This window comes from Magallana gigas, chromosome 6, assembly GCF_963853765.1.
Source record: "Magallana gigas chromosome 6, xbMagGiga1.1, whole genome shotgun sequence".
Classification (NCBI taxonomy): Eukaryota; Metazoa; Mollusca; class Bivalvia; order Ostreida; family Ostreidae; genus Magallana; species Magallana gigas.
The window spans coordinates 20,092,061-20,110,484 of NC_088858.1; the positions used below are offsets into that span (position 1 = coordinate 20,092,061).

General features: G+C 34.5%; 1 protein-coding gene across 1 annotated transcript; it reads left to right on the top strand.

Annotated features, from left to right (window-relative positions):
• The first annotated feature begins 82 nt into the window (after positions 1–82).
• LOC105335402 (uncharacterized) lies at positions 83–17,113 on the top strand. The gene is made up of 3 exons (XM_011439252.4): positions 83–1,826; positions 2,607–2,801; positions 15,914–17,113. Exons 1-3 carry the CDS (start codon positions 1,733–1,735, stop codon positions 16,666–16,668), a joined length of 1,044 nt encoding a protein of 347 aa, XP_011437554.3. The 5' UTR covers positions 83–1,732; the 3' UTR covers positions 16,669–17,113.
• Positions 17,114–18,424: the final 1,311 nt, after the last annotated feature.

Sequence of the window (18,424 nt, forward strand, 5' to 3'; positions counted from 1 at the left end):
ATTTGTGGATACACCCACGAAGGGGGGGGGGGGGGGGTGTCTCCACTTTTTGTAAGAAAAGCTTTAGACAGAGTGATACGTTATCAATGTAGGTTTTACGGCAATCTTTTATTATCGCTAGCATACCCGGCAAATTACAGGCGGCCGATAAATTTTGTGATTTGTTTACGAAGAAGTTTCACCAAACCACAATTACATCTTAAGGTGGCATGGAACACCTGTCGATATTAATGTGGATAAAAGTTCATTATACCGGTATTCAAAATCGCCGTTTTTGGAATCTTCAAATTTTAAAACAATTGATAAAAAAAAAAATATAATTTTAAAAGATTTTGGAAAGGTAAAAATAATAAGGACCCCTGCGGGATTCGATCTCGTGACTTAAAGATTCATAGTTAACGTTCTAACCCAGTGCGTTACGCGGTTGGATAACCATTTTGGGAAAGAAAAAAATGTAAAATGCTTGATTTTTTGGTTTATTTCGATAGGAAATACGTTACAATTTGGAGGTGTCCCATATCACCTTAAATACGTAAGCTAATCCGGAAATCTTGTTTATTTCACCAGGAGACATAGCATTTGTTGGAATGAAACCGTCCCCTTGATTTTTAAAGAATGGAGTGTATTTGTGAATTATTCATTGCTATAGCCAAATAAGCATGTCCAGGCTGGAATAAACATATATGATCCTTGATCTCCTACAGTGTGTTCTACATCATGACCTACAAAGAAACAGCTGATAACAGCGCGTGCTTCTTGACAACAAAGACAATCTCAGGATATGATCTGATATAATACTCCTTTCAGAACATATCCTGTGTTACAATGTTTAAAATTTCATATTTCAATCGGAGCAATGCACAAATACCCCGCACGTGCAAAGCCCCTGACTTACCTTGACAACAATAGGCAATCAACGAACGACACGTAAACCCAAATCTAGAAAGAAAACTTGTGACTTGGGAAGGAAGAGGCAGTTTTGAATAAAGTACCACGAGATATTTGTTACACCGGGGTTGCTACAGTTTTTTTAGCATTTGCATGTTATATTGGGTTAGGAAGGTTTCAGAAAATTTGAAAAATCAGTACAACGATCGAATCTCATAAAATTCAACAAGATAGGCCAGAAAATTAAAATAAAATGATCTGTAATTCATCATATACGGAGATGGCAGTTCGAAATTTAGAAGTGGACTTGTCATCAATGATATGAAAGTGGGAGTCTGCCATTTTAGTTACATTTCATGATCCCCGCGGGCCTTCAGTAGCACATAAAATCGATTGGTAGCCTCATCTACATGTATACTGCTTTAATGTACTAGTAAAATATTAATAAAACATAAAATGTTTAATCTCTAGAAATCAATCGACTTTTGCTCTTCGTAACTATCAGTATTTTTTTATTTACTTGGTGACAACCTACATGGTTTTAAATATAATTCTTCGCGATAATCTTAATATTCGGCTCTCGCTTGACAAAATGTCGGAGATCAAAAGGGAAAGAGGATTTTTCCACGACAAACTTTATCTTCCGTTAACTAAACTCCGCAATTCTCCTGCATTTAGTCTGTCGCCTTTGAAACTTTTAGTTTGCGATGGTGGTATTGGGCGTGGGGTTAGATTTAGCCAGTCATGCGTACACGTGGATGCTATATCGGAAACAAATGGAGCTGGGCTTAAATATAACAGAATTTATACCTTTACCGAATTATAAATTACGAAAGGATGTGGCATGCTGATGGATTATATCACGATGATAGGGAATTGTTGTGGATCCGATTTATGTGTACTGGAAACTTTGTTGTCATTTGTAAGGTGTATCGAAGGTATATTGTATATCTGGACCCTAAATATCGATAAAATTCTGAAAATTTGTGAGGTTATATAAATATCCTAAGAGATCGACTTCATATATATTTTATTAATAGTACTAGTGGAGCTTTAGAAATCAAGGGTAATTGTTTTCTTTACATTCTTTCTTATTTACCCAATTGACAAATTATGATTTGTGAAATAAATAATGTAAAAGGTTTTTCATCAATTATTATTTACATGTAGCAATATTTCATATATCACAAGCACCAAATGATTGCTTGACTTTTCGTCATATTGTAAAAAACGACATTGATACTTCAATTACACGAAAGACACCATTTTATATCACCTTTAATTTCACTATTAACCAATTTTATTAAGGAATAAGGAATCATTTTTGTAGTATTATGAGGTGATAATTTCGGTCGGGGCGTGGTCAAATCCTGACCAATAAAGCCCGAAGAGCTTGACGGATTTGACAACAATAAAATCACCCTATAATATTCAAAGAATGATTCCTTACTACTTATATTTATATTATTTCCAATTTCTACACTTTAAAACAACATTATTTTAAACCACTATTTTTATGTATTACTACGCGGCGCAGCCAATACCATTTTTCGGTTATACTATAGGACACGCCCATTTTGTGTCACCCATGTTTTATAAATTTATTGGGTTTTAGGGTTTCAAAATTGATTCTTAATGTTATCACAGACATAATTATCACCTCAGAAAACTCAAAGAATGTTTCCTTATTCCTTAAATATTACTCTATATAATTTTAGAGGGAAGCAATGGTCTAAACCTTGAAGGAAGAAATATTTCACAGTGGCCAGCAAGACTTGCTGTACATCTATTTTCGCCATTATCATTGATAAAAGATTGTTTTCTGGATAACCAATGTCCCACAAAATTCAGAGGTTGCCTTTGTTCTTGCAACACGGTAAAATCAGAGATCTTTTATGGCGATACCTCCTTTGGTAAGATTTTTTTTTTTATTTTTCTGTAATACTTGTTATAAGTGAAATCTTTTCCAAGCCATATATTTATGGTAAGTGATTATTAGCTTTCGGCTTATGTTAGCTTTCCTGATCCGTTGTCTGTCGTAAACGTTTCAGGTTTTCACCTTCTTCTCCGAAACCACTTATCTAATTTCAACCAAACTTGGTATACATGTATAGCATTATTGGGTGAAGGGGGTTCAAGTTTGTTCAAATTTTAAAGGGAAACGCTATCTTTAACGGGTAAATGATTTAGAATTATGGAAAATTTGTTCGTATTTTTAAAAAATCTTCTCAAAAACCATTAGGCCAGATAAGCTGTAACTTGTGTGGAATCATCCTCGGGTAGTGTAGGTAAAAAGTTTGTTCAAATCATGGATTCCCGGGGGTAAGGTGGGACCACAATGGGGGGGGGGTCGAATTTTTACATAGGAATTATATACATGTATGGAGAAAGGTTTAAAACCTTCCTCTCAAAACCCAGTTGACCAGAACATCTGCAACTTGTGAGGAAGTATCCTCAAATAGCCACAATATGTTGTGTGTGTGTGTGGGTGTTTTAAGAAAATATATAGATAAAATTCTTTTAAAATCTTCTTCTCAAAACTGATTGCCGAGAAAATCTTTAATTTGTGTGGAATCATCCTCAGAATGTTTAGATTCAAGTGTGTTCAATTCATGATCCGTGGGGGTAGGGTGGGTGTCACGATGGGGGTTGAATTTTTTATATAGGATTAAATAAAGAAACATCTTTTAAAAATATTATTCTCAAAACAAAAGGAACTCAAAGTTTAACGTTAGAATATTTGGAGAAAGAATTAAAAAAATTTTTAAAACTAGATGCTGTCATTAGACAGTAATACCCGCACCATGTGTTTGCCCCTAAATAACACTGTTTTGTACCAGTTTAATTAAAAATGAAGGCTACATGCAAGCTCCGGTAATACAATTAAAATTTATAATTTTCATAACTGAAGGATGAGATCCCTTCCCATATGATAATACACATCGTGACATGAGCAGCACTTTATGTGCAATTTGGGGTAGAACTGTTTGCAGTGAATTTTCAATTAATCAATAATCTTAACATTTTTATGTCATAGAAAGTATAATGGTCTATATAATTATTACAAACAAAATTAAAAATTAAATTATGCCCCCTCCCCGTGGCGGTTGCCAGTTTTATAGATTTGCTTCTGTGTGCCTACATGAACATCATCGTGTGCACAGATTTAGAGAAGGGGTGGGAGTGAGGAGTCCAGATTTTTTTGAAAGATTAGCAATATTAGATTATTTATTCAAGAATATTTATTTCCTCAAAATTAACAGTACATGCATTGACCACTATATTCTGTCCCAAAATATTTTGATTCACTTTTTGCTGTATATTTATATATACCTCAGCATTAAACATTCTCATTATTCTTTCTTTAAAACGTCCTCTCTAGCTTATCAGCTGGTATAAATACACGGCTAAAAATAAAGAAGTCTACGGGATTTTGCATTTCAACAGACCCGGATGATAGTGTTGAAAAATTATGTAAGGTCTTCTGAGTGACTTCCAAATGGAGAAAAGATGTCAACATTTTCCATTATAAATCGTCCAAATGTGCTGCATGAATATTTTGGGATCGACAGACTATAGTTCCAATATATAATCGGAAAATCAAACCAGGCAACGTCTAGAGCTTCTATTCGGATCATATGTATATATAGCTGCTGGAATAAATAACTGCTTAGTAATGCAAACGTAAACAAAATTGCATTGCTAAAAATACTAGTTTCACAAATTACTAGTTTCACAAATTACCGGGTATTTTAATGTTTACTGTATTTTAATTTTTAATGTCGTCAGTCCTACGGTTTTTTTTCCTTCCATCTCAATGATACTGTATCGTCTGTATGATAAAAGATCGTCTAGAACACCGAAAATTCAATTTTGATGTAAGTATATACATGTGCATCATATTTGAAATATAAAAATACTCAAAACACGCATAAAACGCTTTCAATAACTGCGTACGTTATGCTGATATGCCAGCAATACCATATAAGAAAAATAAGTAAAAAGTTATAGCTAATTTGCTCGTTTAATCATGTTCATTGGCGGATCCAGAGGGGGGGTTCCGGGGGTCGGAACCCCCCCTTTCTCTGGGACATATAATTTTTTTTGAAAACTTGTAATGCCTATTTAAAGGCAAATGTCCCCATTTATGATATAAATACTGTAATTATTTCAAATAAATGCTTTTAAAATTGCTAATTTTAAGAATTTTTTACAACGCACCATTATTTACATGTACATGTATTTCTTATATGAAAAAACCCTAACGATTTTTTTTATATCGAAAAAGGTACTCCCCATCAGCATCCAGTGCTCACATCTTTGAGTAAACATGTGGACAATTTTAAAAAAAATTAACTAAGCAGTGTCGCTAAAAACACAGATTTATAATAACATCTCTAACATCTACAATGTATTGTCTACTCTATTTCTTTAAAAAATGGATTATAGTTAATTTTATGCAAGTTATGCTATTTTTCTGGAATGCTAGCTATACCGTACCTTCATACCCACATCAAACAAAAAAGAAAGCCCTTTTTTTGTTTTTTTTCCCCAAGAATCGGAAATTATGTTACAAAATACATGTACCGTGTAAGGGGTTTATATTTAAACCATTATGAAAATGCACAACTTTTCAAAACTTTCCTGAATAAGATCGCATCTGTACAAGTGCCGGGTGATGTGGCGCACCCATTATACAGAGGTCACATCAAGTTCCCTGTGACGACTATTGCTTGTACAATTGTATTTCACATGTTCCATCTATTCAGCAGATAAACTATCCCCATTTTTGTCATATCCTATCATTTAGACCTTTATTTCAGAAGGCAACCGATAGTAATCAAAGTCAATAAATAGTTCAGAATTTAACCATCAAAGAAATAATTTTTTTTACCAAAAAATTCATTTTTTTAATAGCTTGTCGTAATAAGTCTGAATTATTTTTGGTTTCTTACTGTTTCTTTCATAGCATAGACGCACTTTCTCATTGCTGGAATTTCGGGGTTTTTTTAAAGGCTGGAAATTATGCAAATCTTCCTTACCTAAACCAAAACGCTCAATAATGCAGAGCACTCTGATATTAAAACAGATGTGAAATAGATATTGATGAGATAAATGTTCATTAAATTTACGCACGGAAAACGTTCAAAAGGCCTTGTTTATTGACAAATAATGTATTTTGCACGTATTGATTTTAATCAATTGGAACCCCCCCTTTTCAAAATTGCTGGATCCGCCTCTGATGTTAATGTTTCACAATTCGTATACATTTGATTTTTCCGTTTCATACTCAACTAAAGCCGAATGAATACAATGCTATAATTGATAGACATTCACATGAATATTTATAAGATAGCAACATGTTGATAATCATTCATTAGATATAAATAAAAGATACAAAGTAAATCGTTTCTTGCCAGTCTATACCCTTTTTAAGCGATAAACGTGATGATATTTTCCATTCCGTTCCGCTTTCCGTTCCGCGTTTTAGCAACACCCATACATAATGCATGTAGACCTGTGTTTTCCCGTATGCAGAAAAGGATTAGTTAAGATCAGCTAAAGGAATTCATTATTGTGTTTTAATTGGATTATCATTATGATGTTGACCAATTTAGGTAAGCATGATACATGTAGTAGCAGTAGCACAATTAATATAATGAGATGCCAGCATACATATATAAGTTCTACTTTCACTTTCTAAATGTGATCTCCCTTTGACAGCATACTGTATCATCTTTTAATATTTAAATAAGCTTATCATCGTTACCTATCCTATCGCATTTGTAAAGTTTCTGTCATTTTAGTTGCAAAAGTTATTTTTTTCATTTGTCAGACTGCACTATTCAGTTGACCCCAATATTGACCCTGTATAAACAATTTCTTATTAAATTTGTGTATTACATGTAAGTAGGTGTAGACACTTATCATTTTTATATGAGTTATAATAGGAAGGAAGGAGTATTTCTTTCTTAATGTATTATAATGCATCAAATACAATGTAGGTCATGACCTTATGGGACTGTTCTGACCCCACGAAACAGGAAAATACAAAATATCTTCTAATGTCATTATGATACATCAAATGGTGTAAAGTACATTAATGACCCCCAGGTGTTTTCTTTAACCCCCCGCCTTAATGAAATAGGAAGTCATATGATACATTGAAGTGTATATTTTGTTAAATTCTGAGATCCTCATCCCTAAACCATATAATTTATTTTTGCTCTTTGTGTCTAATTGCACGTAAAATTGTATAATATATAGATTATGCCCCCTTGGTGGAGACACCCTGACATTTTAGAACTAGAAATAATAATGTATTTTATTTTATTCATATGTTATACAGTAGTGACGTTTGATCCATGTGGGTAATTCCTAGCCTAATGATGTCACTGCTTTGTTTTGGAGACTTAACAATTGCCCCAAATAGGCGAATACACATGGAAGTGATGCATATAACATTTTGTTTATAAATCTTAAAAATTGAATTAATCAATTTCCAAAATGTTAATGTGAAACACGAGAGAAAAAGCAATCAAGAAATGATTTAAAATTTGCTACTGTACACAAATAAGAATGTATTAAGAAGACTGAACCCAAACCAGGTTAGATTGGGGGGGGGGGGTGAATGTGGAGTATAAACATTTATAAATTTGAATCATTTTATTTTATTGTTATTAATTTTAACTTGTCGATGAATACTATTACTTATTGATCCCAAGGTAGAAATATGACCTCTGATCATATCTCAATAGATCATTTGTCAATTATGCAAGGTGAAATGTAATTTTTTTTAAGAATAACATTTTCTACCAGTTTATAAAAGTTTTTATAGACACCCAAATTATATTTTGATTTTAATAGATCATTCGACAAGGGGGGGGGGGGGGGGGGGAACAGTTTATATTTGAGTTTGTTTGGGGGTGGGGGTTCCAAGTCATATATTTGACAATTTTTTAATGTAATATAATTAAGAATAAGACTAAGCCATACTGCAGTCATGAATATGAATAGTATAGAACAAAACACAAACTAATACATGTACATGTATATATACGTAGGAAGTATTACAACAGATGATTGATCTATATCTGGGTTCTTAAATTGAATCATATATCATGTACATATTATATTATTGTTTCTTTGTTCAAGGCATTTAAGATGGTATGTAGGTCATGATCCCAAGTGCTCTTCCTGAAATTATCAAATATCATAAAAACCATTGAGATCCCCACCTAAATCCAAAGATATTATTCCTCCTTAGGTCATGCAGGCGCATCAGATCATTATGGCATGTAAGTCATGACCCCAAGGGGTCATCCTGACCCCCTTAGAATCAGAAATTGTCAATTATCTTTAAATTATTGATGTTTGATGATCCTATCTCTATTTAATCTTTATTATTAAGTCTCCCAAATGAAATTTGGAGACATATTGTTTTTGTACGGTTCTTAATACATGTATTATTATTCTTCATCTTCTTTTTCTTCTTTCCCACTCTGAATTTGTTTCTCAGAGATGGCTGAACACAATTGTACAAATATGATAGGCCTGCATATGTAGATGTGCACCCTGGTTTGATTTTTCTCATTTTGGGTTAGACAACCACTTTTCGGGGTAGGGGGGGGGGTAGGGGGGGGGGTCATAAATAAGGGTGTGGGGTCTAACATTGAACCTTGTAGGAAGAATCTTAGACTCTATTGTAAAGGTAACTTGAAAATGGACAAAGATAATAAAATAGGGTTTTCATAATCATATATTGGCTGTTACTGGCAATATATAGGGTTTATTAGATCTGACCCCTGGGGTCATCCCCACCCCCCAGGAATTTGAAATTACCATATATCTCAGAAACTGTTATAATCATGACCCCTAAACCATATATATTCATGTTTCTGATGTCAAGGCGCATCAAATGTTATGTAGGTCATGGGCCCTGTGGGTGGTCCTGACCCCCTCATACAGCAAGTCCCTTAATATCTTCAAAACAGTTGAGATCCCCACCCTTAAACCATATATATTTGTTCCTTGTGTCAAGGGGCATCAAACGGTATGTAGGTCATGGGCCCCGGGGGTGGTCATGACCCCCCTTGAACAGGAAGTGCACGAATATCTCGAAAACGGTTGAGATCCCCACCCCTTAACCATATATATTCTTGATCCTTAAAGGGCATCAAAAGTTATGTACCAGTAGGTAATGGGCCTCAGGGTTAAATTTAATTTTTTCAAAACCGTAATGCACATCTATGGAACAGTTCCTATCATATCCCAAGATATGATGTGTCTATCCATTAAATCATAAAAGGAGTTCTAGGATCTATGTTTTTTTTGAAGTGATAAACGTCAATTTTCTGCTACTTTTTGACTCCCTAGATAAAATTTAAATTTTTAAAACCTTACTGCACATCTATAGAACAGTCCCAATCATATCCCAAGATATGATTATCTATCCATTAAATCATAAGAGGAGCTCTTGGATCTATGTTTTTTTTTTTAGTGATAAACGTCAATTTTCTGCTACTATTTGACTCCCTGGATGAAATTAAAATTTTTAAAACCTTATTGCACATCGATAGGACAGCCCCAATTATATCCCAAGAGATAACGTAGCTATTCCAAAAGTTGTAAGAGGAGTTCTGGGAACCATATTTTTTTGCAAAAAAACGTCATTTTTTGTTGCCCACTGATCCCCTTAATAAAAAAAAAATTCTGGAACCTGATCATGCCTCAATATTACACCCCCAATCATATTCTAGAAGATCATTTGGCTACTGCCAAAAAAAAAAGACGCTTTTGAAACCATTTTTTTTTGTAAAAAAACGTCATTTTTCAGCCATTAAATGACCCCCAGCGGCACGTCTTTTAACCCCAAGGAACCCCAAGGAACCCCAAGGAAACCCCAAGGAACCCCAAGGAAACCCCAAGGAAACCCCAATGACAGAAATAAATAACTATTGATACCCAAGGGGGTCTCATTAGAGTGCAAGGGTCACCCCTTACCCTTGGTACCCCAATTATACCCCAAGGAACCCCAAAGATAACCTAATAATACAGATTTATAACTCCTGATACACCATAGAACCCTAAGGAACCTCAAGGATACCCTAATAATACAAATTTTAAACTCTTGGTACCCCTGGGGACTCACTGGTATTCCAGACACACCTCTAAGAACCACAGGGAACCCCAGGGATATCCCAAGGAACTCGAAGAATACCCAAATAATACAGAATCATAACTCTTGATACTCCATAGAACCCTAAGGATACCCTAATAATACAAATTTAAAACTCTTATTAACCCTGAGGACTCATTGGTATTCCAGATACACCTCTAGGAATCCCAGGGAACCCCATGGATATCCCAAGGAACTCCAAGAATACCCTTATAATACAGAATTATAAATCTTGATACTCCATAGAACCCCAAGGATACCGTAATACGTTGTAATACAAATTTAAAACTCTTGATAACCCTGGGGACTCATTGGTATTCCAGATATACCTCTAAGAATCCCAGGGAACCCCAGGGATATCCCAAGGAACTCCAAGAATACCCTAAAAATACAGATTCATAACTCTTGATACACCACAGAACCCCAAGGATACCTCAAGGAACTTAAAGGATAACTTAATAATACAAATTTAAATTCTTGATACCCGTAGGGACTCATTGGTATCTCAGACAAAACCCACGGATACCCCAAGGAACTCTAGGGATACTCTTATACATGTATTGGTTATATAAATTTTATAACTCTTGATATCCTATGGAACTCCAAGGATACACTATATCTCTTGATACTTTTTGGGTCACTTTGATATCCTAGACAAATCACAAGGTATCCCAGGGAACCCCATGGGTACCCCAAGAAACCTAAAGGATACCCTAATAGTACTCTAATAGTAATAATACAGATTGTTATCCCTGACACACCCTATGGATACCTCAAGGAACTCCAAGGATACCCAGTAATATAACTTTTGATACCCAAATGAACCCCAAGGATACCCTAATAACACAATTTTATATCTCTGGATACACCCTCGGGACTTTTTGATATCCCAGACACCATTAGGTATCCCACGGAACCCCATGGATACCCCAAGGAACTTAAAGGATACCCTTATAATACAGATTCATAAAACTTGATACCCCATAGAACCCAATGGAACCCCAAGGATATAGCCTAATAATTCAAATTAAAAATTCTTGATACCATTGGGGACTCATTGGTATCCCAGACACGCCTCTAAAAACCTCTATAAACCCTAGGGAACCCCACAGAAATCCCAAGGAACTCCAAAAGATACCCTAATCATACAGATTTATAACTCTTGATACACCATACAACCCCAAGGATACCCTAATATGTAATACTTTAAAACACATTTGGTCTAGCCGAAAAATTTTTGTCTATAATTTTGTTTCGGACTTGTGATATTGCATTACATTCTAAAATATAATGAAATTCATCGGCTATACGTTTTTTGTAACAGAGAGGACAAAATCTTTCATTTAATGGGATACCTTCCCATCTTCCCACTTCAACTGGTAGATGGTGATTTGAAGTACGAAAGAACTATATATATGATATGAGTTAAATTTGGCCCCCATTATTCGCAATTTTTTAAAGTGTTTCAGGTACAATAATATGTTATGTTATATTTTAGAAGAGCTGATGTAAAATTTATTTTTCACGTATTTATTTGATTTTTTTGATTTTTTTGCACTCACTGGCAGAAAATGACGTCAGAAGTGATGCTATTTCAATCAAAATCAGTCAAAAATTTACATTTTTCTTATCTTTTTATGAATGCGAAATATAGAGGGCATGCTTGAACAGGGAAAATTTTTTTGTCACTTATTAGCCTTGGCTAGATACATCTCTGATTAAAATATTTTGTTTGTTCAAGCATGCTCTCTATTTTTTCTGAAAGAAAAACTGCTTGAAAACAAGCTGTTTTATCATGTTTATGCTAAAAATGGCAGGAAAAGGTTGTCTTTACGATGTCATATTTCTAAATTCTGGGCAGTTGAATCAAAATGAACATTATGTAAAAACATTACATATATATTTGTACAAAGAAAAATGATGATGTTCATTTTAGGGGGCCATTTTAGGCCCATATCATATATATAGTCCTTTTACAAGAATTTTTCTGAATTTCATGGGTAAAATATTGAAATAGTTCCATCAGTTTGAAAATGTAGTCCTAAATGTACATGTTGTTGAGCATTTAATTCTTTTATATGATAACCACTATAGCCAAATTGTATGATGTACGTGATAATTCCTCTGCATTTCTTATAAAATTAACATAGTTTTTTTCATTATTAAAATCAACAGCCCAAAACTTGAACCATATAATGTTTATTTTTTCAAGGTTCTTGATAAGGGACATAGAAGGGGTAGTAATGTCATAGTTTTCCTTCTCCTCAAAAGAATGAATATTGAGTAATTTTACATGAAATAAAAATTAGCTTGTACGATCAATCATGATAGAACAAACCCTTTTTAATTATCAAAATTTACTTCTATTACAAGTATCTAATTAATTTTTTTAACTTTATTTTAAACATAATCTAAAAAAACTGCCTGTTATTTTTTTTTTTTATTAAAAATTTGCTTAGGTCAATAATTGAACAGACTATAATTTACCTGTAATTAATTTCCTTTGTTCTTTGAAACCCTTACCTGAGCACCATTCCCACTAAAATCAGTCACCCATAAAAATTTCAGAATTATAGCAAAGTGGGAAGACACCCAAAATTCACAAGGGTTGTCTACCAATAAACAAGGAGATGTAGGTGTAGGTAAATATATTGCAACAGTGATGGTGAAGCCATTGTGTATACATGTAAAGGGTTATGTTGGCCCTTTAATCCCTGTCCAAGAGCTACCACCAATATACAACGGGTGTCTACCTGCAATTAACAGGTATTTTGGTGCCTCTCAGGTGAACATTCTGCACGCATAATGGGTCAATCCATTGTGTTGTACCCACGAAGGGGAGATAGCCCCACTCCACACTTCCATGATCACTTCTCAAAAGTACTCCAATAAGGGTAACACCCCCTATGTCAATAGTAAAACAAGTTTGGGTCTTTGTAACTGTCAGAACAATATCTTTCTCCACTTCATTTGAAAATTTCACCGAAGAAACATTGTCATATTAATTAGTGTTCATATGAATGGTTCACCGGAAGAATTGCAGACTTCCTTGTGGTGACATAAAATTTAGTGCCCTATTTTCATGAATTTGATATAATTTGTTACTGATTCAATATTGGCTAATCATCAGTTGGTAAGAGACAACAAATTCTGCCAATTAACGGTACTCGAATATGATTTTCAACCGATTTGACAACACTAATTGTTAAATTCATCCAAAGTGAACAGATATTGGAGAAACATTATTTTTATCATACCAGTATGTATTGGGGTATCACAAGTGTTCCTTGGGTTGCCCAGATGTTTTTATGATATTCCATTGAGTAATTGGGTATAATTGGGTATTAATTAGTAATATGTTTTACAGTACAACCATTGGGGTGGTTATTAAATTCTATCAATTGGGTACCTTGCAATTGGGGTTCCTACAGGTATCCTTGGGGTACCAATAGTTGACCTTTGGACTCCAATGAGTATCCTGGGGTATCAATAGTTATCAATTTTTATAATTGGGGTATCCTTGGGGTATCAGGAGTGACCCTTTGATTTCTAATGAGACCGGCCTTGGTCATCAAATTTACTTTCCACCATTGACTTTATTTGAGGTATCTATGGGGTTCTCAAGGGTATCCTTAATGGGTTCTCATTGGTATACTTGGGATTCATTTGGGTTCTTTGGGGTACTTATCACTTTAAATACATATGTATAACAGTAATATATTTACAAATTAATGTATCTGATGATATTTTTTTTATTTAATTGTTTTAATGAAAAACCAACAAAATGACAATAATCCCACCCTTTGCAGTAAATGGAAATACCGGTAGCCAAGCAATGCTCTTCTGTTGATAAAACTTTGAATATCTTTCTAATAAGAGTCTTAACAGATGCAGTTAGTTGTTTCAAATTTTCCTCACTTTCTGCTATGGCCTATGGTACAATGGAACTCCATATCAGAAAATTGATCCCATAGGACTTTATATATGATTTTCTTTGACAGGCTTTTTAAATTTAATAAACTCCCAAAACATTACCATAATAACCATACTATGTAAAAATATGTAAGAAAGAAAATTTAATATTACAAACAATTTTAAAATTGCAGAAACACTACAATCATATCAGTAATTTTAATAAATCTAATTTAAATTAGATTCCCTATAGGGTCACTTCATCAATTTACTTGCATGACTAATAAATTTAAACAACTTCTAAAAATAGTTCACTTCTTTATTTTAATAATGATATTATTTATTTCCTTTTAAATTAGCCCCAAAGCCACTGCCCATTTTACAGATTATCAATTTTCCATACACATGCACATGCTCCATCTAAACCATGGCTCAGATAATGGCCCCCTTGGGACAAATGAATTCAGCCAGCTCCTAAGAATTTATCATTGACAAACAAAAATTCTGCATTGTCAGTTGATAGAATACTTATAAAAGATAAATTTAGTTAACGCATAAAGACAAAAAACCTCCATTTGAATGTATTTTATATAAATATATTTTAGGGTGTTTTAATGCTATAAATTAATAAAATCTGTAAGGATTACCTCCCTTACTTTTCAACATCAGTGAACAATATATAGAATGAGGAAAATGAAAACTGTCATAAAATCATTAAATCTTGTCTGATCCTAAAAAAATTACAGGTGCACATCTTCAGATGGTGATCAACATATGTACAAATTTTCAGACTGTTCCATGCAGTAGTAAAAAATTCTATAGGGGGGACAAAGTTGCATCTACAGAGAGACAGACAGACGGATGGACAGGGTGAAACCAATATACCCCCTTAAACTTCATTTGTGGGGGTATAGGGGTATAATGAGACTCCTGGGGTATCACTAGTTACTAATTTCTATTATTGGGGTTACTTGGGGTTCTAATGAGTATACTTGGGGTTCCTTGGGGTATCCTTGGGGTACTACGAGGTGACCCTTGGATTCAAATGAGACCCCTTGGGTATAAATAGTTATTAATTTCTATCACTGGGGTACCTTGGGGTGAGCCTTTGATTCGAATGAGACCCCTGGGGTATCACTGGTTAATAACTTTATCATTTGGGTTCCATGGGGTTCTTACGGGTTTCCTTGGGGTTCCTTGGGGTACCCTTGGGGTTCCTTGGGGTACTAAGAGGTGACCCTTGAAGTCCAATAAGACCCCTTGGGTATTAAAATTTATTAATTTTTGTCATTGGGGTTCCTTGGGGTATCCTTGGGGTTCCTTGGGGTTAAAAGACGCACCCACCCCCAGGACAAAATTGAAAATTCCGAAACCTTATTGCGCATCTATAGGATACCCTAAAACATATTCCAAAAGATGATTTGTCTACTGTTGAAAATGTAGGAGGAGTTCGAGGAAGAAGGTTTTTTGTGAAAAAACATCATTTTTTACCAATTATTTGACCCCCAGGACTAACAGAGAATTTTTGAAACCTTTTTACAAAACAACATGATACCCCAAATCAAACTTTAAGAGTTCAGTTTGCTGGTTTATAAGATATAAGAGCAGTTTGAGAAAGTAAAACGTGACAGACGGACGGAACAGGATAACAACAATATACCTGAACTTTCTTTAGAAAGTGCGGGTATAATAAGATTTACTCTTCTAAGTTGTCTAGAGATTTTGTTTTTGATATGGTATGAAGCTTTGCCATTCAGTTGCTCAGCTAGGTGAACGATGTTGCCCATGGGCTTCTAATACGCTTTGTCTAAATGAGATCCATAGTCATATTCTACACAAATATAAAGTGTTCTTTAACCATGATCTTTGAACGGTTTCTAAATACTTTTGAATGATGTAAGTACTAAATAATGCGCAGCTGCATGTGGATTGTAGGAAATACTCAGACATGGTATGGGCGATTTGACGTCATCATTGGAAAAACTGCAGCGTATGAGCAAAATGGATTGAAAAAGAAAAGGTGTGAGTCTCTCGTAGCCGCTACTACAGTTTCTGAAGAATATAATGATGATTCATCAGATGAAGACGACTATTTCCAAAATGAGGCCAAACCAGACAATCTTGATGGCCACTCATCGGAACTCATTTCTCAAACTACTGTTTTCTCGTTTCACCAGAAGAAATGCAACCCATCTCTCAGTCTTGTGCCATCCATTGGAGTCAGCAAAAGTCACATCCAGTTTCATTTTTATGATTCCGCAAAGGACATTTATTTCGTTAGTCACGGAATGCCATTGTTTTATGAAGACAGCAAATTACAATTGTCTACAGTTATTGCTACCTGGATGGTTATGAACTATAAGCATCTGCTGACAGGCCCAACAGAGAAAATGGTCAAAGAAAGCAAGTTCGGTTTTCATACAAACATTTCGTCAGAAAATTTGAATCTTTATAAAAATAATATCGAAATGGGCCTGAAACCATTCAAACCTAAATTGTTCAAAGTTAGCGCGGTAGTACAAGAAGAGTACGAGTTGGACAAAAGTGCAACGGGAAAAATCGAAGCTATAAATAATTTGAAAATAAATCATCTTATTTTAATCGTAAACAGCATTTATTATATATCTGCAATTGTACATACTGATACGGAATTTTTAATTGAGGGAACATGTCAGAACAAAACGAGTTGATGAAACAAAATTGAAATCTGCACTTCATTTCAGCCCAGATACACCATATATATACTGGTATACTTTTAACTGTTTTGAAAAATCGAAACCCGTTGTTTCAAAATTAACAGCTAGACGAGTCGGGATATATGAATATGATCTTTAGGATAGGGTTGATGTTGATGAAATATGATAATGGGATGGTGGGAGTGTTCTAGCTAAACGGTTAATGAATCTGCCCCAAGTTACCGTTCCCACAACTTTTGATTGAATTTTTTAAAAATGAATACGCATACCTCTCAGTGAAATACATTTGAATCCATATATATGGCGAAAATTGTCAGACTTTTTCACACGTCCCCTCTTAATACACAGAGAAATTCACGTAGGAACGAACATGCGTTATTTGGGGGAATTATCCATTCGGAAATTTTCGAAACTGCCCGCACAATTTGTCATCATTATCATCCGGGTCCTTTGCATGTCATTTGTTTTGATTGTAAGTTGCATGAAACAAATTTAGGACACTCAAAACAGAAAAACTATGGTGTTCTGTTAAAGCAACTCGCACCTTCGCCTTCAAGGCGAAGATGCGAGATTGCGAAGGTTCGAATGCGAAAGTGTAAAGGTGCAAAGGCGAAGGTTCGAAGCACAGGGGCATCGTATCCGCTCTACACTCGATGACATATATATAAATAATACACAAGGGAAGAATCGAAAGTAGGACACGATTTGAAAACAATGTCAAAAAACAACTTACTTCACAAAAGTTACGCAAATCCTCGCACACAATGTTGCAAATGTTGTCAAAAACACGTTCACACTCAAATATTCCTAATAAACTCGGTAAAAAGCGTTTTTATCCCATTAAAACCGCTGTCTGCTGCAGAAACCCAATCTCTTCGCCCAAGAAAAGATAACTCTGTACTTTCTCTCTCTATATGTTCAGTAATGATAGTAGAAAGCTCGGCGGTAAACTGTAAAATGTCTGGGGAAATTTAAAAAAAAAATGTTAATGAAAAACTACGTTGGTGTTCACATCAAAAATTTTTTTATTATTTTTTTATCTAATAATTAAAATACTCATAATTCATTTTTTGTCTTTGCATTAAACCTTCAAAATTAATGGTCGTTGCCTAAGAATTTCAGCATTGTTTTAATTGTCAATATCAAATTACTAGCCTAGTATATTTACATTTCTATAAAAGATTAAATGATGGGAAATATATTAATTTGTTTTTAAACAATTGCATATTAAATTACGCTAATTAAAGTACATGCCAGATATATCGGAACGAATGTTAACTTATTATGCTTACGGTAGTAACATACGACGAAAATTTCCCAGACATTTTACAGTTTACCGCCGAAATTTCTACCCCTGTGTTCGAAGTGAGATGGATCCTCCTATCGCTTCTTCGCCTTTGCAACTTCATAATCTGGTCTTCGCACTCTCGCTCTCGTCTTTTTCCTTTCGCTTGGTCGATTACTTATAGTTCGATGCAGGTGTCGTACTCGCCCGAGGTTTGTCGAAAGCTCTCGAATGTTATCGGTACGCGCTAGACAGTGTGCTGTGTGTAATTGTACTTTATGAAAGTTTAGTTTATCCAACATCTGTTTACCAGTGCTGGCTAAGCCTATAAAATAATTATTTTATGTACTCCATATAAATGTAATGCATGCCATAATGTGCATGTACTTTCAGACTTTCTGTCACCTACCAGTCTGTTTACCTTAATTCAATACTGCACTACATGTAACAATGGTTAAACACAGA